The sequence below is a fragment of the Schistocerca piceifrons genome, chromosome 7 (assembly GCF_021461385.2).
Source record: "Schistocerca piceifrons isolate TAMUIC-IGC-003096 chromosome 7, iqSchPice1.1, whole genome shotgun sequence".
NCBI lineage: Eukaryota > Metazoa > Arthropoda > Insecta > Orthoptera > Acrididae > Schistocerca > Schistocerca piceifrons.
Genome location: NC_060144.1, coordinates 124,670,803 through 124,695,154, shown reverse-complemented (window position 1 = coordinate 124,695,154; position 24,352 = coordinate 124,670,803). Strand labels below are relative to the sequence as shown.

The 24,352-nt window shown below is 44.9% G+C and overlaps 1 protein-coding gene and 2 non-coding genes across 3 annotated transcripts in view; 1 reads left to right on the top strand and 2 right to left on the bottom strand.

Moving 5' to 3' along the window:
• LOC124805498 (protein O-mannosyl-transferase TMTC2-like) overlaps positions 1-24,352 on the bottom strand; it is a 941,575-nt gene that overhangs the window by 560,534 nt on the left and 356,689 nt on the right. Inside the window, exons 5-7 of the mRNA XM_047266062.1 lie at positions 21,327-21,484; positions 15,344-15,780; positions 9,964-10,161 (exon numbers count right to left, since the gene is read on the bottom strand). Coding sequence (XP_047122018.1) covers positions 9,964-10,161; positions 15,344-15,780; positions 21,327-21,484 — 793 coding nt within the window. The remainder of the gene's footprint in view (positions 1-9,963; positions 10,162-15,343; positions 15,781-21,326; positions 21,485-24,352) is intronic.
• Positions 9,492-9,566, top strand: Trnas-cga. Its single transcript has one exon. It is a non-coding gene; the product is annotated as a tRNA-Ser (tRNA).
• On the bottom strand, positions 19,651-19,723 carry Trnat-agu. Its single transcript has one exon. It is a non-coding gene; the product is annotated as a tRNA-Thr (tRNA).

Sequence of the window (24,352 nt, the reverse complement as noted above, 5' to 3'; positions counted from 1 at the left end):
ATTCGGGAGGACGACGGTTCAATCCCGACTCCGGCCATCCTGATTTAGGTTTTCCGTGATTTCCCTAAATCGCTTCAGGCAAATGCCGGGATGGTTCCTTTGAAAGGGCACGGCTGATTTCCTTCCCCATCCTTCCCTCACCCGAGCTTGCGCTCCGTCTCTAATGACCTCGTTGTCGACGGGACGTTAAACACTAATCTCCTCCTCCTCCTCCTGTCATGCTCCCGGGTAGCCTCCTAAATACCAGACGAATGGAAGGTTATTTGTTTCGCTCTATTTCTGTTCTCCTGACCGCCATAAAGAAATACTGCAACAGTATTGGTGGTGCCTGTTCGAGTACAGCACTCCGCAAGCCAGACCGCAAGTATGTTGTTGCTGTACTGTTGACGTCTGCCGTGTTGCCAAACCGCCAGACCTGGCTTTACCTCGGGAGAGCCTAACTGTCGCAAGATGCAGACTCACCAGCATAGAACGCTGTATAAAAGGAGGCGGAGTGTTCTCACTAGAGAAGAGGTAACAGCAGAATGGATCAGTCAGGAGAGCTGAGGGTCTTTGAATGTGGACTAGTCGTTGGATATCACCTGGGTAACGAATTCTTCACCAACATTTCGACACTTCTAACGCTACATGTTTCGGCTGCTGGTGATGTGGCCATGACGTGGGAAGGCGAAGGCAGTTCTCATACACTGACAAACAGGCACCGCCGAGCATAGGGGACACTGATAGTACAGAATTGCATGAAATCTGCAGGTCTCACTCCTGAATTCTAAGATGCTACCAGCAGTCTATCTAGCAGGGGGTTAAAATAAGCAGATTTCAAGACGTCAATAAGGCGAAGGATGAACACACCCAGTTTAATAATTAGTAACAAGTGTTTGGATACTTTCAGGCAGGACAGTGTAGTGTTTTGTATCTTGAGCTTTTTCAAGCGATCTAATGTTCAAATATTCGTATCTTACCGGGAATGCAGCCAGGTACAGTCTTCGACACTCACCGATACTTCGGCAAGTGAACAGTCCGTCATTTTCAAGGCAGTAATGAGACGACAGAGCGCTGTGCGTCGCAAATTAAACTCTCCGTAGGTGAGGCTATGCGGTAACCACAATGCGATGTCTGCAGAACGAAAACACACACTGTAAACAACTATCGCCAATAATACAATCATTCTTCTAACTGGTTTGATGCAGCCCGCCATGAATTCCTCTCCTGAACCAACCTCTTCATCTCAGAGTAGCTTTTGCAACCAACATCCTCAGTTACTTGCTGAATGATCCCAATCTCCGTCTTCTCTACAGCTGTCATCCTCTACACCTCCCTCTAGTACCATGGAAATTACTCCATGATATCTTAACGGATGTCCTACCATTCTGTCCCTTATTCTTATCAGCGTTTTCACATATACATTTCCTTGCCGATTCTACGGAGAAACTCCTCATACCTTACCTTATCAGTCCACCTAATTTTCAACATTCGTCTGTAGCACCACATCTCAAATGCTTCGATTCTCTTCTGTTGCTTTTTTCCCACAGCCCATCTTTCACTAACATACAATGCTATGCTCCAAACGTACTTTCTCAGAAACTTCTTCCTCAAATTAAGACCTATTTTAGGTAGTAGTAGACATCTCTTGACCATGAATGCCCCTTCTGCCAGTGCCAGTTTGCTTTTGAAGTCCTTGCTCCGTCCGTCTGGGTTATTTTCCGGCCTAGGTATCAGAATTCCTTAATCTCATCTACTTCGTGGTCACCAATCCTGATGTTAAATTTCTCACTGTTTTCATTTCTGCTACTTCTCATTACTTTCGTCTTTCTTCGATTTACTCTCAAATAATTTTCTGTACTCTTTAGACTTTTTATTCCATTCAACAGATCCGTAACTGAGGATAGCAATGCCATTCGCGAACTTATTTATATTCTTTCACTTTAAATTTCAGCTCCACTTTTCAACATTTCTTTTGTTTCTGTCATTGCTTCTTCGTTGTATAGATTGAATAGTAGAGGTGAAAGACTACATCCCTGTCTTGCACCCTTTTTAATCCAAGCACTTCGTTCTTGGTCTTCCACTCTTATTGTTTTCTCTTGACTCTTGTACATATTGTTTATTACCCGTCTTTGCCCTATAGCTTACTCCCGTTTTTCTGACAATTTCCGACATCTTGCACCATTTGACGCACCCGAACGCTTTTGCAGATCGACAAATCCAGTGAACGTGTATTGATTTTTCTTTAGTCTTGGATCCATTATCAACCACAGCGTCAGAACTGTCTCTCTGCTGCCTCCAGCTTTCCTAAATCCAATCTGATCATCATATAACACATCGTCAGTTTTCTTTTCCACTCTGCGGTGTTTTATTCTTGACAGCAACTTGGATGCGTGAACTGATAAGCTGATTGTGCGATAACTCTCGCACTTGTCAGCTCTTGCAATTTTCGGAATTGTGTGGCAGACCATATACCGCCAGAATCATACGTTCTATACACTGAAGTGAACAGTCGTTTCTAGCCACTTCAATTCTGATCGAAGTTCATCTATGCCTTCTGTCTTATTTGATGCTAAGTCTTTCAAAGCTCTTTTAAATTCCTCTTCTAATACTGGATCTCCTATCCCTTCTATATCGACTCCTGCTTCTTCTCCTATCACATCAGACAAGTCCTCCCCCCTCATAGAGGCCTCCATTGTACTCTTCCCACCTATCCGTTCTTTCCTCTGCATTTAACAGTGGAATTCTCATTCCTCTCTTAAGGTTACCACCTTTCCCTTTAAATTTCCTAAGGTGATTTTGAATTTTCTGTAGCTGGGTGAATCCTGCTGACCCTATTTGTTTTTCGATTTCTTCACATTTTTCATGCAGCCATTTCGCCCTAGCTTCCCTACACTTGCTGTTAGTTCATTCCTGAGTGACTTACATATCTGTATTGCCGTATTTCCCTGATTATTTTTGTACTTCCTTCTTCCAAGGAACAAATGAAGTGTTTCTTATATTATCTGTGGTTTCTTTGCAGTTACCTTCTTTGTACGTATGTTTTTCTTCCCAGCATCGGTGATTGCCCTTTTTAGTTATGCCCATCCCTCTTCAACTAAACTGCTACTGAGCCATTCCCTATCGCAGCCGCGCTGCCGCTACAGTCACAGGTTCGAATCCTTCCTCGGGCATGGATGTGTGTGATGTCCTTAGGTTAGTTAGGTTTAAGTAGTTCTAAGTTATAGGGGACTGATAACCTCAGATGTTAAGTCCCATAGTGCTTAGAGCCATTTTAGAGCCTCATCGCAGTATCCATAGCCTCAGGCACCTTCAAGTGTATTTCTTCATTCCTTATTAAATCTGTATCCCACTTCTTCGTGCATGTATTCTTCTTCTTGAATGGTCTCTTATACTTTAACCTACTCTTCATCACTACTAAATTGTGACCTGAGTCTGTATCTCTTCCTGGGTACGTCATACAATTCAGTAATATCGTAATCTCTGCCCGACTATGCTGTAATCTAACTGAAATCTTTCTGTATCTCCTAGCCTTCTGCAAGTATACCTCCTCCTCTTGTGATTCTAGAACAGAGTACTCGCTATTACGAAGTGAAAAGTATTGCAGAGCTCAATTAGTATATCTCTCCTCTCACTCCTAGTACCAAGCCAATATTCTCTCGTAACCCTTTCGTCTATTCCTCTCCCTACAACCGCATTCCAGTCCCCCTATGATTATTAAATTTTCATCTCCCTTTACGTACTGAGTTACCCATTCACTATCCTCATATACACCTTTTCATCTTCAGCTCGCAAAGACCGCATGTATACATGAACTATCGTCGTTGGTGATGGTCTGAATCACTGAACTGTTCACATTAACTCACTCTCTGCCCTGCTTTCTTATTCACAACGAATCCTACCCTTCTTATGACATCTTCTGCTGATATTGATATTACCCTAGACTCATCTTGCCAGAAATCCTTGTCTTCTTTCTAGTTCATTTCATTGATCCCCCATTGTATCTAGTCTGAGCCTTATTTCCCTTTTCAGATTTTCTGGCTTCACTACCACTTTTGACATTCCACACCCCGAGTCACAGAATGTTATCTTTTCGTTGGTTATTCAATCTTTCTTCTCATGGTCACCTCCCCCTTGGCAGTCCACTTCTGGAGATCCGAACGGGAGACTCGTCCGGATACTTTTTGGCAACTTTTTCAAGTACAGACCATATTTCCTGTGATACACATTACGTGTCTTTAATGCAGTGGTATCCATTGCCTCCTGATCCTCATGCTGTTGATCATTGTTGATTCTTCCGTCTTAAGGGGCAGTTTTGCTCACCAAGGGCAGGAAAGTGTCCTGAACCTCTGTTCGCTCCTCCGTCCTTCTTGACAACGTTGTTGGATGAATTAGAGTGACTTCTTATCTTGGAAGATGCTGATGCTTTTTATGCAAAATTTGAGCGGGAGCTGTGTTCGTACCCGGGACCAGGAACGTTTTGATTATGAACCAAAGACAATACCCTTCTTTTAAATTACTTTTGAATGCATTATGGGAACAGCAGTGATCAATGTCTTATAAATAATTACTATTAAAAACAGTCTTGATCACGATTTATTTAACAAGGTGACCAGTTTCGACCACTACTGTGGTCATCTTCAGACCATTGAGTAGGAACCTCTTTCTGTTGGAGAATCACTACTTGTTAAATAAATCGTGATCAAGACTGTTTTTAATAGCAATTACCCTTTTTTTAAATCTCATTTTATTCGTTTTCGTTCGTTGTATCTGCTCGGGGTGGACGTCGCAAGACACCCATTTCAGTTCGTCGTTGATCCATCAACCCAGTTTTTTTTATTACAGAGGGCAGCTAACCCTCTGACTGAACACGATGAGTTACTGTGCCGGCATACCCTTAGGTCATGGGTGTGTTTGTCGAAGATATTATCCTATTGGACTACATTCCTGTTAAGTTATATGAACAATACTGTATTGTGCAATTAGAAACAAAAATTTGTGTCCAATCCCTCAATCCTAAACTCTTATCCCCCAAAATAAAAATGTTCTACCCAGACGTCGACATACCACAACTCACAACCTGCAAAATCAGGGTGTATACGTGGACCAGGAAAAAAAATTCCCGGATTTTTCCCCTATTTCCCGGTTAAAAATACACTTTTGCCCGGGTGAAAATACACTTTTTACATGTTAAGTGACAATATACTCTTCCTCGGCACTGTAAAACTCATCAAGTCTTTGAATTTTTATGGTTTTGTATACCGACGTAAAATTTCCCGCCACTTTAGAAAACTAAACTCAGGGGGGGGGGGGGGGGGGAACACGTTTTGAAAGACCTTTGATGTGCACCAACATGTACGCTGCATATTTCCGTATTACGAAGGTATAAATTTAAATTCCAACATACACTGCATGTCTCTTTCCGAAGCATTGAAATCGAGATTGCGATGCGCTTTTGTAAGCCAGTCATGGCTCATGTCATGTGGTCTCGCCAGCTGATGACAGCATAGGACACGTGATGTAGTCAGCCAATAGCAAGATCACTCTTAAGTAGCGCGAACACACAAATAAGAAAAGTTAATGGTTTAAATTAATATACATAGCATTCACACATAATATTGGTCTCTAAGATTGATAAGCTGGAAGAGAAGCTAAGCTTCCACATATAATGTTGATCTTTTTTGCGCTTGTTACACTTCAGGATACATCACACAAATGTGCCAGGAAAATTTTTAATAACGACGTAAATGTCTGATCTTCTGGGCTCGAAATTCTTCTAAATGGTCGTCCTCAAAGAGTTGATTTTTAAATGAGAGTCAAACGCTTTGTGATTTAGGAAATTCATCGTACATTCTCGCACATAGTTCATCTTGCGTAAAAGGAAATTTGGTTTGAATGTAACGCTTTTCAAACCACCATTCGTAATATTTTCCTACGACCTGTTAGAAATAGGTTCGTTTCAGCAGTTGGAAGAAAGCGCCAGACAATAGGCGTCACCGCGCTTACGCAGCTACGATGATGCAGGAAGCCCACATGTTCGTATGTGTAAAACATTAAAAGATCTTACATTATGTCATAAAAGAAACAAGACATCAGAGGATATTTCAAGAGCATCGGAATTTCGTGAACCACACTAAAATGCTTAATTCGGCTTAAAATGCACATTCATATGTCCAGATTCGTATGTAAATTTTCGTGGACTACCAGTACTGTATTATCTCATGTTTGGTTCTTTATTATGGTATAATGACATACGTGGACTTGAAATGCAGCGAACGGTTGAAACTAGCCAATAGTGTGACATTAAACACTTCGTTTCAAATAAAGCAGAAAAGATTAATGAAAGCCAAACCTCTTTAGCAAAGCGACAAAAATAATTTCATTGTTCTGCAAGGCGATTAATGCTTGACTGTCATGAATGTGGCAATAAAATCTAAAACTAATAACATATTTTAGCCTTCCGTAAACATGTGAGCGTATTTTAATTTATTTGATAACTCCCGACCGCAAAAATCCGTTTGTTATCATTTAAGATAAGAAAGGAAACAAGAGGAAACAACAACATGACTGAACTTAAACACAGTTCACGTGGATACGATCCATCTCCCCACCACAACTCAGACTGCTCTGGGCATCAGCGCCAGATTTACTGTATTTCCGAACCGGTGCAATATTAAGTGCTGGCGCCCAGCCATACTTCCGTAACCAGAAGCGAAGGAAGGCACTACTCATACGAGACTCAACTGCGCATGCGCAAGAGCCCGCCCGCAACTGCTCAAACGAATCAAATTTAAACAGTTGTCACACGTCACGCTCATCGGAAGCAATTTGTTGTTATGAAGCATTGCATAGTCTTCCTAAAGCCTTTGACACACTTTGCTGTTGGCAGATGCTTGTATGAGCACTGTGTTTTGTTGTTGTATACATCGCATTTCCTTTGCAACTTAAGATTTTTTTTTTCGTTCATGTTTTGTTGCTGCAGTATTATTCTGCAGTAGCGGGATACAGTAATACCCTTTGTTTGAGCATTGGTTCTTACCATTCAAAATCACAAAAATTTAACTGAAAATTAAAACAATGAAATATTACCGGAATTCTAAACAATTCCCGGGTTTTTCCCGGTTTTCTCCCGGATGAAAAAATTCCCGGGTTTTTCCCGGATCTCCCGGTTGTCCTGGGTCGTATACCTCCTGAAAATTCTGTAATCGTATCCTGGTGTCCAAACCCACCTGCTGCAAAGACATCCTCCAATAACTTTCTGTCCACATGCCGCCCTTCTCTCGCATAGCCGCTGTACTGGTCCTCTGGGAACGAGAAACACTTATTTATGGTTTACATTAAATGTTTAAACGAACTGTTATTCTGTGTGCGAAAGAGTACACAAAAATATTAATTATCTCACTGTGATTTATATGTAATGCTGTATCGATATTGCAGGATAATCTATGTTTGGGGAACAATAAAAACAATAGATGTAGATTTTCATAATTAATTTTCTCTGGTTCGAAGCTTCATATGAAAAGACGTGGATGGAGACGCATATATCTTGTAACGAATTTCTGATAAATATATGCTGTTATTTATAATCAAACCACTTATTTCAGCAGCGGTATCATCCCTACGTGTGTGAAAATTTAACTCTACGTTTTTTCATAGATTAATAACGTGTGGTATAGCGCGAGTTACAATTAGCATTGTTAGCCGCCATTTGCAATATGGCAGTTTCCTGTTCAAATTACTCCAATATTAAGTGACGTAAAGCAAAATAGAGGGGGTTTACAATTAAGTTATTGAGTCAACATACTAAAGTCAAGTTAATTTGATTTTTTTTGCAAATAGTCGTATCGATATAAAAGCATTCTTGTGGTTGCCTTTTCATGACTGTCTTTTGTTCAAGTGACGAGATTTTCACAGTTAAGAAAGTTCGCAGCTTTGAATTAATAATAAGTGTACCACGCAAAAGGTATTTTGCACATGAATTCGCGAAAGCATAAATTATTATTCTTGCGTAAAGACATTTAGTTATAACCCTGACATACTTCTAAATGTAACACCGAGGTGTTGCTAATTTATTTTTCGTGCATACAGACATTCCAAAGTGATTTATTTATCGGACACTTGAATACAGAATGCGTTAACAATATCGAAAATAATAATACTCGCCCTTGATGAGAACTTGTAGTGAATATGTTGTGTGTAGCCTTATGTGATCTCACAATGTATTATTAACAGCGCTAGTACACACACACAGACACACACACACACACACACACACACACACACACACACACACACACACACACACACACACACATGCACACCCAAATACATGAAAAAGTCACTACCCCCACCCCCTACCCCCAGTTTGCAGAGAACCCCAACTGCTGACAAGCTGCCGATGCTCCCGTCTAAGGCCAAGTGCGTTGACCTGTAAATTAGGGTAGGAGAATTCGAACAAAAGCTAAATTACAATCTCAACTCCCAAATTCGGAAGGAGCCTCGGATTCAACACCACTCTGGTTCAACATTCCCCGTCAGTATGTTCTCTGATGACTCATTTACCACAGATCACCTCCTTCAGAACGTACCTGACCCCAAACCCAAGCCTACCGGTGTAACAGCTACCTCATCTACAACGTCTACTTTAATTTCTGACCTCGAAAACTCACCCACATGCCATCACTACAAAGCTACCCACCTGTACCATCACTGTCCTAACCTACAATCCTAAAACCTGCAATCAGTTCTATCAAATTACTCCTATAAATGTAAAGCTAAACACTCTCCAACCGAATCTTAACTGATACCTCATATATGTAAACACACCCCTTAGTCTGAGCAACTCCATATGTCATGATCCTACCATCCAACCGTTTGAGCCTCCATATATCCTCCATTAATTCACCCTGGCTACACGTTCCGTGTTAGATTTAAGTGCCACTGCCACATACGAGTACTCACAAAACCACTTTCATTTCCTATTTTTCCAATTAGACACTTTCGTCTAACACTTTCCCACTCAACCTTGGGCAGTTCACCTTACCTCGCAGCACCTGCGCCCACGCCACAGCACATGCAAGTGCCTCCCTCCCCCCCCCCCCTTCCGTCACCACAAACCTGACACAGCGAACCAACTTTTCGTTCCCAGAATGAGATTTTCAGTCTGCAGCGGAATATGCACTGATATGAAACTTCCTGGCAGATTAAAACTGTGTGCCGGGGCGAGACTCGAACTCGGGACCTTTGCCTTTCGCGAGCAAGTGCTCTACCAACTGAGCTACCCAAGCATGATTCACGTCCCGTCCTCACAGCTTTACTTCTGCGAGTACCTCTTCTCCTACCTTCCAAACTTTACAGAAGTTCTTCACGAACCTTGCAGAACTAGCACTCCTGAAAGAAAGGATATTGCGGAGGCATGGCTTAGCCACAGCCTTGGGGATGTTTCCGGAATGAGATTTTCACTCTGCAGCGGAGTGTGCGCTGATAAAGCTGTGAGGACGGGGCGTGAGTCGTGCTTGGGTAGCTCAGTTGGTAGAGCACTTGCCCACGAAAGGCAAAGGTCCCGAGTTCGAGTCTCGGCCCGGCACACGCTTTTAATCTGCCAGGAAGTTTCAACTTTTCGTTCGTTTTCATGACTTCAGTGTCAGGTTTCTATCTCCATACTCCGTCCACACTTCACCATTATCTCTGCCAATCTACCCACTACCACGAGTTGATCATCAAGGAAGAATGTCATCACCATCAACTTTCCCAGCAGCTCGCCATACAATATGAACTTCACCGCATTAGCATCATCCTGTTTTTAATAATAGCATCGTTTCTCATATCTGTTTGTCTTAATACGACTTTTCTGTTTCACAAAATGTGACCTGAAGAGCGGATACGTAGCTAGCGGCAGCCTGCCCTCTCATCGGGGAATGAGTTTACAGTGACGAAAAAAAAAAAGACGCTTGTTGCTGGCCCGAGTGGAGACCAGTGACGCACCTGTCGGAGGCGTGCAGCAGCCTGGCGAAGCCGTAGCCGGCGAGCACGCAGTAGCCGGCCGAGGGCACGTAGAGGACGCGCTCGGCCACCACGAAGCCGACGTGCGCCACCAGATTGGACGCCGGCACGAAGGGCAGCACCGTCGCAGACAGCGACACCGCCACCAGCGTGGCGCCGCGGCCCAGGCCGCTCTCGCTCCTGAAGACACAAGTACCATGTGACCGTCATCCACTGTAGCACTTGTAAGCGTACTGTGATATCACTGGCTTAGTTGCGGAGTATCTTTGCGGGCAGCGCGTTGTACAGTCGCGCGCGGATCACCGAACTGTTATGTTGTGTTGTGGGTAGCTCTGCATGTAAGAAGCATTGTTAGTATGGAAGTCGAAGTGTTGCTACAAATGCTATCACAGTAAAGTGATGAAATATGGAAGTAATTCAGAGGAAAGTGCGTAACTGAAAATGGGCAGTGCTGCTGATAACGTATTTGTGTATCCTCTCGTTGCGTGTCGTACCGTACAGTATCAATCATCCGCGCCGTGTTCGGTCTCTCAGAATGAACTAATGTGAATCAGCAAAAATTAGTTACCATAAAAGAGTGCAAACAAGTGCCAGTGTCTTGTAGCGAGCGTGAGACCGTGCGTTCGGTCGTCGCGTTTCCGCATCTTTAACAATCAGCTGCGCAGCGACGGTTACGCGCACGCTCGTACAACTGAGAACTGTGAACTGTAAATTTAACTTTGTGAACAGTGTTAAAATTTATTACTAGTGTCAACGAGGACTGGCACCAAATAACTGTGTATGCGTGACGAGCGTAAGGACTTTCGTGCGATCATTCGGCTTCCGCATCATCAACAATCACCCGCGTCGTGCCGGTTACGCGTATGCTCGTCCAAGTGACATTGTGGACTGGTAATCATACATTAATTGGGGTAAATACTTATGAATTAGAATGTAAACAGTGCAACCTGCGATCTTCTTTAATCGTCTCAGAATATGGTTGTTCATACCAGACGTAGAACAGTGTTGCGTTCTGGCGATGAGTGGCTCCCCTGACTCGCTTGCGTATTTCGATAGATAATTTCAGGCAAGACAGCAGCAGTGTGGAGCAGGACAATACGACCGCCGCGGGATTATCAGGTACGACGTGTGGATAGGGCGCACGGTCGAAACGAGAAACAAGTTTAACAGTACCCCATCCATTTGCACTCCCGGGCGCGTTACACACTGACAATGCAGAGCTACCATTCTTCGACATTCACGTTGATAAAGCTGGTCTCAATCCGAACATCGGTTTGGACAGTGCACCGATGTGCTAGACACGATCCTATTGGAGGTGCCTGGACTTCCTCAGACCACTGATCCACTCAGGTTAGGTTAGGTTAGTGGTGTTTAACGTCCCGTCGACAACGAGGTCATTAGAGACGGAGCGCAAGCTCGGGTTAGGGAAGGATGGGGAAGGAAATCGGCCGTGCCCTTTCAAAGGAACCATCCCGGCATTTGCCTGAAACGATTTAGGGAAATCACGGAAATCCTAAATCAGGATGGCCGGAGACGGGATTGAACCGTCGTCCTCCCGAATGCGAGTCCAGTATCCTAACCACTGCGCCACCGCGCTCGGTTGATCCACTCAGTCAGTTATAGATGTTCAAATGTGTGTGAAATCTTATGGGACTTAAATGTGATTTGAGACTTTCTCGGCGTATTCCATTCGTGAAATCTTCTCGGGTGATCAGGCGAGTAAAGGCGTCGTCTTCTCGCAACGTTTCGAAGGGTTTCGTACCCATCATCTTCAAGCTTGAAGATGATGGGTACGAAACCCTTCGAAACGTTGCGAGAAGACGACGCCTTTACTCGGCTGATCACCCGAGAAGATTTCACTTATGGGACTTGACTGCTAAGGTCATCAGTCCCTAAGCTTACATACTACTTAACCTAGATTATCCTAAGGACAAACACACACATCCATGCCCGAGGGAGGACTCGAACCTCCTCCGGGACTAGCCGAAGGAAGGGATGTGTTCCAGCTTTTCCATGATGTAACTGTTGAGTAGAATGTCTTCTTCTGCTTCATTTTCCTCCAGCAGTAAGTAAAATAAAAATTAGCGATACAAAAACTAGAGAAACGTGTATGTCTATTCCAGAAATGAAGGCTACAGTACTTGTACTTAGCGTGCTCAGGTAGCACACACGGCATCAATGTGCTCAAGTAAAATTCTTCAAGTTCTGTTTTCTCTATACTGTAGTCAGATATGGCTCTGATACTAAATTTAAAAACAATTCCTATATTTTAGCTACGTTTATTACGCAGAAACATATCACCTAAAATGAACGAAACGTAAGGTAGCCAGCGACCACATTTTTCACTGCAAACCCTTCAAAATTTCGTCTGCAGAGTACTTGGAAAATAAACAATATCGAAAAAATAGATACCCCACCATTAAGCAGTGATGTGAAGCTACAAGACAAAAAAAAAATTAAAAATCAGTTTTGTTTCCCAGTTATTTTCCTGAGACTCATATGAGAAGTATTATCAAGATAAGTAAACTGGAAAATCCTACACAAGTCATTTATAATTTTTTAAAGAAAAGGAGAAACTCCACCGAAAAACCAACTCTAGCAGTTGATGTAGCTTTGCTTCCTTTACAGGATGACAACTATTGAACTATATGAGTAAAACCATAAATTTATTACAAACCACGGCGTGCACACAGTTTATTCAACATATAAACGTCGCTATAGATATTCGTTTTTAGGTTATGACATGTCCTATATGTCTGCCATCAATGGCGACGACGTGACGCAGATGAATAGCGAAATTCTGCATGACCTGTTGAAGTGTCAGAACATCGATGCTGGCGATGACCTCCTGAATAGCTGTTTTCAGCTCAGCAATGGTTTTGCCGTTATTACTGTACACCGTGTCCTTAATATAGCCCCACAAAAAGGAGTCGCATGTGGTCAGATCTGGAGAATATGGCAGCCAATCGAGGCCTATGCCAGTGGCGTCTGGATAAGCCAGAGCTATAATGTGGCCCCCAAACTGCTCCTCCAGGACATCAAACACCACCCTTCTTCGATGGGATCGAGCTCCATCTTGCATGAATCACATCTTGTCGCAATCAGAATCACTTTGGATAATGCGGATGCAATCATCTTCCAAAACCTTCGCGTTTGGTAGTCATAGTGCCATCAAGGAATATTGCACTGATTATTCCGTGAGTGGACATTGCACACTACACAGTGACGCGCTGAGGATGAAGAGACTTCTCGATCGCGACATGTGGATTCTCAGTCCCCCAAATGCGCCAATTTTGCTTGCTGACGAACCTGTATGTCGTCCCGAACGGGGTGACTTCAACAGAAACAAGCGTAACTTCAGATGTACCCCAGGGCAGCTGTAGGTCTGGTGCTTTTTACGATTTGCTTAAACGATCTGGTTGACGGTATTGACAGCGGCATTAGACTATTTGCTGATGATGCTGTAGTCTACAGGAAAGTAGTATCACACGAAAGTTGTGAACAAATCAACGAGGATTTGCAGAAAATAAATGCTTGGTGTAATGACTGGCAGTTATCTCTCTACATTAGTAAATCTAACCTAGTGCGTATAGCAAGGCGAAAATCCCCATTAATGTACGAGTACAAAATGAATGCCCCGTCTTTGAAAGCGGTAACATCCGTCAAGTATCTGGGTGTGACTATTCGAAATGATTTCAAATGGAATGATCAGATTACACAAGTAACGGGTAAGGCGAACTCTAGATTGCGGTTTATTGGTAGAATCCTCAAACGATGCAGTTCTTCAACAAAGGAAACAGTTTAGTTCGTCCAGTCTTAGAGTATTATTCGTCTGTATGGGATCCTCACCAGTTGGGTCTGATTCAATAGATTGAGAAGGTCCAAAGAAGACCGGCAAGACTCGTGACTGGTTCATTTAGCCATCGCGAGAGCGCTACAAATCTCATAGAATGTTTGAAGTGGAACACACTTGCAGATAGACTGCGGGTTAAACGGAAGGGGCTGCTCACTAAATTCCAAAATCCGATCTTCCCCTAGGATGTAGAGCGTATATAATTAACACCAACTTTCAAATCGCACAATGATTACCATTCAAAGATAAGGGAAATTGGAGCTCGTACTGAGACATACAGACAGCCGTTTCTCTTCGCGCGATCCGCGAGTGGAAAAGAGGAGCGGGGGGGGGGGGGCGGGGAATATGACTGGCGCGTCCTGTGCAAGCTTCTTCGTCTCCCAGTACCTACTGCAGCCTACATCCTTCTGAATCTGCTTAGTGTATTCCTCTCTTGGTCTCCCTCTACGATTTTTACCCTCCACGCTGACCTCCAATACTAAATTAGTGATCACTTAATGCCTCAGAACATGTTCTACCAACCGATCCCTTCTTATAGTCAAGTTGTGCCACAAACTTCTTCCCAATTCTGTTCAATACCTACCCATCTAATCTTCAGCATTCTTCTGTAGCACCACATTTCGAAAGCTTCTATTCTCTTCTTGTCCAAACTATTTATCGTCCACGTTTCACTTCCATACAGGCCTACACTCCATACAAATACTTTCAGAAACGACTACCTGACACTTAAATCTATACTCGATGTTAACAAACTTCTCCTCTTCAGAAACGCTTTCCTTGCCACTGCCAGTCTACATTTTATATCCTCTCTACTTCGACCATCATCAGTTATTTTGCTGCCCAAATAGCAAAACTCCTTTACTACTTTAAGTGTCTCATTTCCTAATCTAATTCCCTCAGCATCACCCGACTTAAACCGACTACATTCCATTACCCTCGTTTTGCTTTTGTTGAAGTTCATCTTATATCCGCCTTTCAAGACACTGTCCATTCCGTTCAATTTCCCTTCCAAGTCCTTTGCTGTCTCTGACAGAATTACAATATCATCGGCGAACCTCAAAGTTTTTATTTCTACTCCATGGATTTTAATACCTACTCCGAATTTTTCTTTTGTTTCCTTTACTACTTGCTCAATATATAGTTTGAATAACATCTGGGATAGGGTACAACCCTGTCTTACTCCCTTTCCAACCACTGCATGGAGAGCTGCATCAAACCAGTCTCTGGACTGAGGATCACAACAACAACAATTGATATCCTGTACATACAGGATTTTTTGCAGCAAGAAATTCGAGAGACAAATGTTTTCGTGTAGTGCTACCAGCCATTCGGTGGGAACCGCTCCCTGTGTGGCATTCCTCGACGCTGTAAGCAGCTGCCAACTACCGCGGCATGCACTGCCACCAGACGGCTTTCTGTCTGGCCAGCCTTTAAGGCGATAGTAAGAAGTGTCGATGTCGAGTGCAAAGAGGGAGTAGCCGCACTGATTTGTCTGTTGTGAGTACTCGCCTGTGTTGCGTGCTGTGGTGGCAGGCCGCGGCGACGCTGTGGTTGGCGTTGTGGTCTATGCAGACGGCGGGCGGCTTGCAGTGGCGGCGGTCGGCGGCGGCGGCCGCGCGGACAGAGCGCCTCGCGGCGAGCAGAACCGCGCCGGCAACGCAGGCGTAGAGCGCGGCCGAGGCGGCGTTGCGCGGGTCCGCGGGCGAGTGGACGAGCGGCACGGCGTCCATGGACCAGTCGAAGCTGAGCGTGGCGGGGCAGAGCAGCAGCCAGGCGTGCAGCGCGGGCAGCAGCAGGAAGGTGAGCGCGCGAGTCAGCCGCGAGGGGTGGCGCGCCGCCGGGTTGTCGGCCGCCGCGAAGCGCGGGACGCGGCCGCCCGCAGCACACAGCCGCGCCGCCACCAGCGCCGACAGGCCGGCGGCCAGCCAGCAGGCGCTGCGCACCGCCTGCGGGCACAGGGGCAGCCGGGGTGCTCACAGCGCGAGGTACTGCTGTCCAAACCTACACTACTGGCCACTAAAATTGCTACACCAAGAAGAAATGCAGACGATAAACGTGTATTCGTTGCCAAATATATTACACTAGAACTGACATGTGATTACATTTTCACGCAATTTGGGTGCGCAGATCCTCAGAAATCAGTACCCAGAACAACCACCTCTGACCGTAATAACGGCCTTGATACGCCTGGGCATTCAGTCAAACACAGCTTGGATGGCGTGTACAGGCACGGATGCCCATGCAGCTTCAACACCATACCACAGTTCATCAAGAGTAGTGACTGGCGAGTTGTGACGAGCCAGCTGCTCGGCCACCATTGACCAGACGTTTTCAATCGGTGAGAGATCTGGAGAATGTGCTGGCCAGGGCAGCAGTCGAACATTTTCTGTTTCCAGAAAGGCCCGTACAGGACCTACAATATGCGGTCGTGCATTATCCTGCTCAAATGTAGGGTTTCGCAGGGATCGAATGAACGGTGGAGGCACGGGTCGTAACACATCTGAAATATAACGTCCACTGTTCAAAGTGCCGTCAATGCGAACAAGAAGTGACCGAGACGTGTGACCAATGGTATCCCATACCATCACGCCGGGTGACCCGCCAGTATGGCGATGGCGAATACACGCTTCCAATGTGCGTTCACCGCGATGACGCCAAAGACGGATGCGACCATCATGATGCTGTAAACAGAACCTGGATTCATCCGAAAAAAAGACGTTTTGCCATTCGTGCACTCAGGTTCGTTGTTGAGTTGCAGGCACTCGTGTCTCTGATGCAGCGTCAAAGGTAATCGCAGCCATGGTCTCCGAGCTGATAGTCCAAGCTGCTGCAAACGTCGTCGAACTGTTCGTGCAGATGGTTGTTGTCTTTCAGACGTCCCCATCTATTGACTCAGGGGTCGAGACGTGGCTGTACGATTCGTTACAGCCATGCGGATAAGATGCCTATCATCTCGACTGCTAGTAATACGAGGCAGTTGGGATCCAGCACGGCGTTCCGTGTTACCCTCCTGAACCCACCGATTCCATATTCTGCTAACAGTCATTGGATCCCGACCAACGCGAGCAGCAATATCGCGATACGATACACCGCAATCGCAATAGGCTGCAATCCGACCTTTATCAAAGTCCGAAACGTGATGGTACGCATTTCTCCTCCTTACACGAGGCATCACAACAACGTTTCACCAGGCAACGCCGGTGAACTGCTGGTTGTGTATGAGAAATCGGTTGGAAAACTTCCTCATGATGACAGCACGTTGTAGTTGTCGTCACCGGCGCCAACCTTGAGTGAATGCTCTGAGAAGCTAATCATTTACATATCTCAGCATCTTCTTCCTGTCGGTTAAATTTCGCGTCTGTAGCACGTCATCTTCATGGTCTAGCAATTTTAATGGCCAGTAGTGTATAAAAAAAGTTCCCGCATCTGTGTGTCTGGAAAAGAAAACCTATTGAGATATTGATCAGTTTACATCGAGGTGACAAAGTCACGCGATACCTCCTAATATCGTGACACACTTCCTTTTGCCCTGTTTACTGCAACAACATGACAAGGCATGACCTCAACAAGTCGTTGGAAGCACCCTACACGAGTATTGAGCCATGCTGTGTTTATAGCCGTCCATAGTTGCCAAAGTGTTGCAACTGCAGGGCTTTATGCTCCAACTGACCTCTCCATTACGTCCCATAAATGTTCGATGAGATTCGTGTAGGGCGATCTGGGTGGCCAAATCATTCGCTCGAACCGTCTTTGAATCAGTGCCGAACAATTGTGGCGCAGTGACATGATATCATTGTTTGGGAACTTGAAGTCCATGAATGGCTGCAAATGGTCTCCAAGAAGCCGACCATAACCATTTACAGTCAATGATCGGTTCACTCGGCAGAGATAAAGTCCGTTCCATGGAAAGATAGCCCGCACCATTATGGAGCTAACACCACCTTGCACACTGCCTTGTTGACAACTTGGATCCATGGCTTTGTGGGGTCTGCGGCACACTCGAACCCTACCATCAGTTCTTACCAACTGAAATCGAGACTCATCTGACCAGGCCACGGTTTTCCAGTCGGCTAAGTTCCAACCGTTATAGTCACGACCCCAGGAGAGGCGCTGAAGGCGATGTCGTGTTGTTAGCAAAAGCGCTCGCGTTGGTCTTCTGCAGCTATAACTCACTAAGGCGAATTTTCACCGCCGGATACATTCGCCGTACGTCCCATATTGATTTTTGCGGTTGTTTCTTGCAGTGTTGCTTGTCTGTTACCATTGACAGCTGTTCGCAAATGCCCCCACTCTCTGTCGTTAAGTGAAGGCCACCGGCACTGTGTTGTCCGCGGTGATAGGTAATACCTAAAATATGGTATTTTCGGTATCCTCTTGGCCCTGCGGATATCGTAATATCGAGTTCCCTAACGATTTGCGAAATGGAAGGTCCCATGCGTGTAGCTCCAGATAATATTCCACGTTCAGAGTCTGTTAATTTCCTTCGTGTGGCCTTGATCACGTCGGAAATCTTTCCACATGAATCATCTGAGTACAGATGGCAGCTCCGCCAATGCTGTGCTCTTTTATATCTTGTGTAGGCGATACCCACCGCCATCTGTATATGTGCATATGGCTGTCCCACGAGTTTTGTCATCTCAGTTTGTCTGTAACGAGTAATGTGTTGTCTTTGGTGGTGTAGATAGTTTTACTGTTCCACTTCATTGTGCATATCTGAATGCTTGTAATTTGCAGTATAGTATTGGTGGTGGTAATGTCATTCAAGCGCCGCAACGATATGATACGCCAGTCAGTTGAAGTTTGTTGCCCATGCACTACCTTAGCGGAACTACGTTAGTGATACTATGCAGTGTGAACAAACTGTATTTTAACAGTGTCGTGGACATGCGAATGGATATGAGACGGCACTCGATGATTGAAAAGTACCATATTTGTGTGTTAGAGCAAGAAGGTAGTGTTTGGTCTGCAGGTGCACTTTTTCGTATAAATGTTCAAATTGTATATTTTCTGTACTGATGTCAGTGGTTAGGTATAGGAAATTTACGGATTTGTTGTCAATCTCCATCGTGAGCTGAAAATTTTCATGTTCACAGTTTAAGAAATGAAAAAATAAAAATGTGGCGAGCTACCAGTAACTCAGTATGCTTCGCCGTGATTCGAATCTGAATGCTTTGCCTTTCGTAGGTAAGTGCTCTACGGACTGAGTTATCCAATAACACAAGAGAGAAAGTACTGGCTGAAGTAAAGCTGTGAGGGTGGAGCGTGCTAGTGTAGTAGTCGGCAAAGTGCTTGCCTACGATACGCACAGGTCCCAGTTTCGAATCAAGGTCGGCAAACAGTTTGACAGCAAGTCTGAAATCAGCGCATACTGCGCTGCAGAATGAAAATTCGTGCCGTATGGCCAACAGCTAGGGAAAATGATTGAACTTGTTTCTGGTCCTCATTCAAGGTTTTCTGTTCTCTATTGTGGCAATTCAAGATGGCCTTTGCTGGCCGAAACAGATTATGATTGTATCGTAAAAAGCTGATTGTGTCAAAAATAAAAATAATACCTTACAATAGTCAAACGTCTTGTATATTCGCTGAAAACAGTACTTTACAATTTGCCAAATCTTTTGGAAAGTCACTACGACATTTTGTCACCTATCAGTTAAAGAGCTCACAAACTGTTGAAGTTAGTCGGCTAGAAATGTTTGTATCTTTCTTTAGTAATTTAGCAAATTACAGAAAATCTGTGTTGGTCGAGGGCGAAGCCCTCGAACAGCAAACTATTTTACATCGTAACGTAGGAAGCTGAGGAAGCGAAGTAAAATTCGTGCTGTAGGCGGGATTCGAACCCGGGTATTTTTGCTTACTAGGCAGATATGCTGACCATTACACCACCACAGCATTACGGTCAACATAGCTGCACGAACTACCCAAGTCAAATACCCTCCCCAACACAAACTCCAATTATCATCTCCCCTTATATTGTCGCTATTACCAGGGCTTTCCGACATTGGAATAGCACCCCAGCATTGGACTTAATGGGGAAGTGATCTACTACATGTGATCGTCTAGCTCTTACAAGGGAACCTCCCCATCGCACCCCCCTCAGATTTAGTTATAATTTGGCACAGTGGATAGGCCTTGAAAAACTGAACACAGATCAGTCGAGAAAACAGGAAGAAGTTGTGTGGAACTATGAAAAAACAAGCAAAATATACAAACTGAGTAGTCCATGGGCAACATAGTCAACATCAAGGACTATGTGGGCACAGGAGTGCCGTGGTCCCGTGGTTAGCGTGAGCAGCTGCGGAGCGAGAGGTCCTTGCTTCGATTCTACCCTCGAGCTTAAAGTTTACGTACTTTATTTTTGCAAAGTTATGATCTATCCGTTCGTTCATTGATGTCTCTGTTCACTGTAATAAGTTTAGTGTCTGTGTTTTGCGACCGCACCGCAAAAACGTGCGATTAATAGACGAAAGGACGTGCCTCTCCAATGGGAACCGAAAACATTTGATACAGGAAAACACGTCTGATATATTCTATACGACACTGGTGACGGCATGTGCGTCACGTGACAGGAATGTGTTGTCGACCCACCTAACTTGCACACTTGGCGAATGGGTAAAAAGATTCTTCTACCTTGCCCGATTTAGGTTTTCTTGTGGATGTGATAATCACTCCCAAAAAAGTGATGAAAACATAAGTGTGTGTCACATAAACTGCAACAAATGAATGCAACAGTTTCACAGTCGCACAGTTTTCTCTGTGCTTTGTCAAAACATATGTTTTTAACGTTTTCAAATTTTTCCGTGTGTAGACCGTCAAATCCTGCATATGTCCAAGCTAATCTGAACATGTCCTGGAATTTTGGAGAGCGAAATTGATTATGTGTGTGCCTGAACTCTGATACTTGTCTGAAAATAAAAATTTAAACTTTTTACTGGAGGGAAGACTTGAACCAAGGTCATCTTGTTCCGCAGTTGCTCACGCTAACCACGGGACCACGGGATGTTGCCTACGTTGACCATGGACTACTCAGTTTGTATATTTTGCTTATTTTTTCATAGTTCCACACAACTTCTTCCTGTTTTCTCGATTGATCTGTGTTCAGTTTTTCAAGGCCTATCCACTGTGCCAAATTATAACTAAATCTGAGGGGGGTGCGATGGGGAAGTTCCCTTGTTAAAAATAAATTTTCCATGAGACATTTTAGTCTCTAATTTACCTACGATAACGTTGGAAGCCGAAGAAGTTCATTAAAATTTGTGCTGCGGTCGGGACTCGAACCCGGCTCTTCTTGCATACGAGGCAGATATGCTGAAGATTACACGGCCACAGCATTACGGTCAACGTCACTGCACGAAGTACCCAAGTCTCCGGGAAAATTTAATTTAAGATCTATTTGACGTGGAATTACATTTTATGAAAACGTCTTCTTACAGTGCACTTTAGAGTTCTGTGATGTGTTTATTGTTGAGGTAGAGGGTATCTTACGCATACAGACCTGCCTCCTGGCCCTGGGGTCTCCAGCCGCCCTCTGCCAGGCGAGAGCCTCCCTCACCAGGCAGATAGCGAGGGCGCACACGCCGTGCTCCTTGGCCAGCATGGCGCAGCCCGACACCAGCACACACAGCGACAGCAGCAGGCGACCCCGCCAGGCACCTGGGGACAACCACGCCTCTCTACTTACCAGCCTGCAAGCACACTCGTTCAAACAATAAGCTGCGGAGAGCGTATTCTGTTTACATGTGCAGTAACTGATCGAAAGTCTCCCCTCACATCTACGTAATGCGGAATTGAGCACTAGATCTCACGGCAGGCGACACCGCTAGCATAAAAGGAATGTGTTGTCGGTAAGGAAGCAGTAACAACAGAATGGATCTGTCGAGAGGGGTCAGTGACTTCTGACGTGTCACTGTAATAAGAAATCCAACAAGGACTATTCAATCCTTTTGAAAGGTGCCCGATTGTTGATTACGTGACTGAAGTGGAAAGGCGAAGGAACAACTGCAGCTGAACCAAGATCAATGAGACATCATGACGGACAGGAACCTCCCAGCACTGCCGATGCTGCTAGTGAAAATGGCATAAAATCAGCGGAAGGTATCACTCGTGATTCCCAAACTGCTACCAACAGTCCAGCTAGCACAATAATTTTGCATAGGAAGTTACAAAGTTTGGGTGACAATGGTCACGCATTTCATTATAAGCTACACATTTCTTGAAACTTCCTGGCAGATTAAAACTGTGTGAAGGACCGAGAGTCGAACTCGGGACTTTTGCCTCTTGCAGGCAAGTTTCGCAGAAGAGCTTCTGTAAAGTTTGGAAGGTAGGAGACGAGGTACTGGCAGAAGTACAGGACGGGGCGCAAGTCGTGCTTGGGTAGCTCAGGTTGTAGAGCACTTGCCCGCAAAAGGCAAAGGTCCCGAGTTCGAGTCTCGGTCCGGCAGACGGTTTTAATCTGCCAGGAAGTTTCATATCAGCGTACATTCCGCTGCAGAGTGAAAATCTCATTCTGGAAACATCCCCCAGGCTGTGGCTAAGCCATGTCTCCGCAATATCCTTTCTTTCAGGAGTGGTAGCTCTGCAAGGTTCGCAGGAGAGCTTCTACAAAGTTTAGGAGACGAGGTACTGGCAGAAATAAAGCTGTGAGGAGGGGGCATGAGTCGTGCATGTGTAGCTCAGTTGGTAGATCACTTGCGCACGAAAGGCAAAGGTCCCGAGGTCGAGTCTCGGTCCGGCACACAGTTTTAATCTGCCAGGAAGTTTCATATCAGCGCAAACTCCGCTGCACAGTGAAAATCTCATTCTGTACACATTTCTTGACTTCAATTTCTCATGTTCACAAATGAGAGGAGCAATCTGTTTCATTTCACTTGGTAAAAAAGTTCTTATAATCAAGATCGCATAAATAAGAGGGCTTTTCCGAAAGTAAGAAACCATCGGTCGCGAAACGGAAACCACAGTGAAAATCACAACTCTCTTATTTGCAATAGATAGCTACACCTTGGAGCGACGTCTCTACATAGCCGACACTGCGACTTAGACATCTGTCGTAGCGTTGTATCAACTTTCCAGTTTCATCATCATAGAAGGAGGCCTCCTGTGGCTTCAGAAAATGTTCTAGGCTTGACTGCAGCTCGTTGTCTGTTTCAAAATGCGTGTGAAAATCAGAGGGAGCCAAGTCCGGTCTGTATGGTGGGTAATCAACCACTTTCCATCGAAAAGGCTGCAGATGCGTCCTAGTTGTATCTGCTGTGTGTGGCCGACAGCTGCCACGATGATAATGGTTCAAATGGCTCTGAGCACTATTGGACTCAACTTCTGAGGTCATTAGTCCCCTAGAACAGAACTACTTAAACCTAACTAACCTAAGGACATCACACACGTCCATGCCCGAGGCAGGATTCGAACCTGGGACCGTAGTGGTCTCACGGTTCCAGACTGCAGCGCCTAGAACCGCACGGCCACTTCGGCCTGCCATGAAGAAAGAAATTCACGATAGTTACGTTATGTAGCCAGCGGCCTTGCCGCAGTGGTAGCACTGGTTCCCGTCACATTACCGAAGTTACGCGCTGTCAGGCTGGGCTAGCGCTTGCCTGGGTGGTGACCATCCAGTCTGACGAGCGCTGTTGGCAAGCGGGGTGCAAAGTTTAGGAGTTTGTGAGGCAAAGTGAGGAGCTGCTTGATTGTGAAGTAGCGGCACCGGTCCCGTAAACTGACGTACGGCCGGGAGAGCGGTGTGCTGACCACATGCCCCTCCATATCCGCATCCAGTGACGCCTGTGGGCTGAGGATTGCACGGCGACCGGTCGGTACCGTTGGGCCTTCACGGTCCGATCGGGCGGAGTTGAATTTTATGTTATACGGGTTTGCATAAAATCACGGGAAACCTCCTGGCAGGCATCAATACTTGGCGGGAGACATTATTTTTTAGGCATCTTTACGCTCTCGCTGTACGCTCAGAACTGAGAAGAGTGAAGTGATGCTATCTGCAGGAATACTAGAGACACAACCCAACACATCTGTGCAAAGTTTCAGCGGATTTTCAACATGATTTTGATTTTATTTCTTTCCGACTATCTCTCTTACTTTTATATTTCTGACAGTCGGTTTCGACATACCTCGATTACAAAACAAAATTAACACAAAGCAAAGCCTATAGAAACTGGCTGTTGAAAATAAATATTTATGCGACCTTGCTAAAGGAAGCTTTTTATCACAGATTTCTGTAGTCAACGCTAGGCGGTGCTTAAGGTGATGTTAAGAGCGATGCTACTCGATAGCGGGTAGCTGGAAACGAGTGATCTGTAGTGATGAATCATGCTGTACCCTGTGGCAATTCGATGGATGGGTTCGGATTTGCCGAATCCGTGTGGGACGTACCTGTCATCTTGTGTAGTGCCGATAGGGAATTACAGAGGAGATGATGTTACAGTATGGGGTTGTTATTTGCAATGAAGATGTCGTGCCCTTATTGCGGTTGAGAAGCTGATAAATGCGGCGTGTATAAAGACATTTTACAGCATA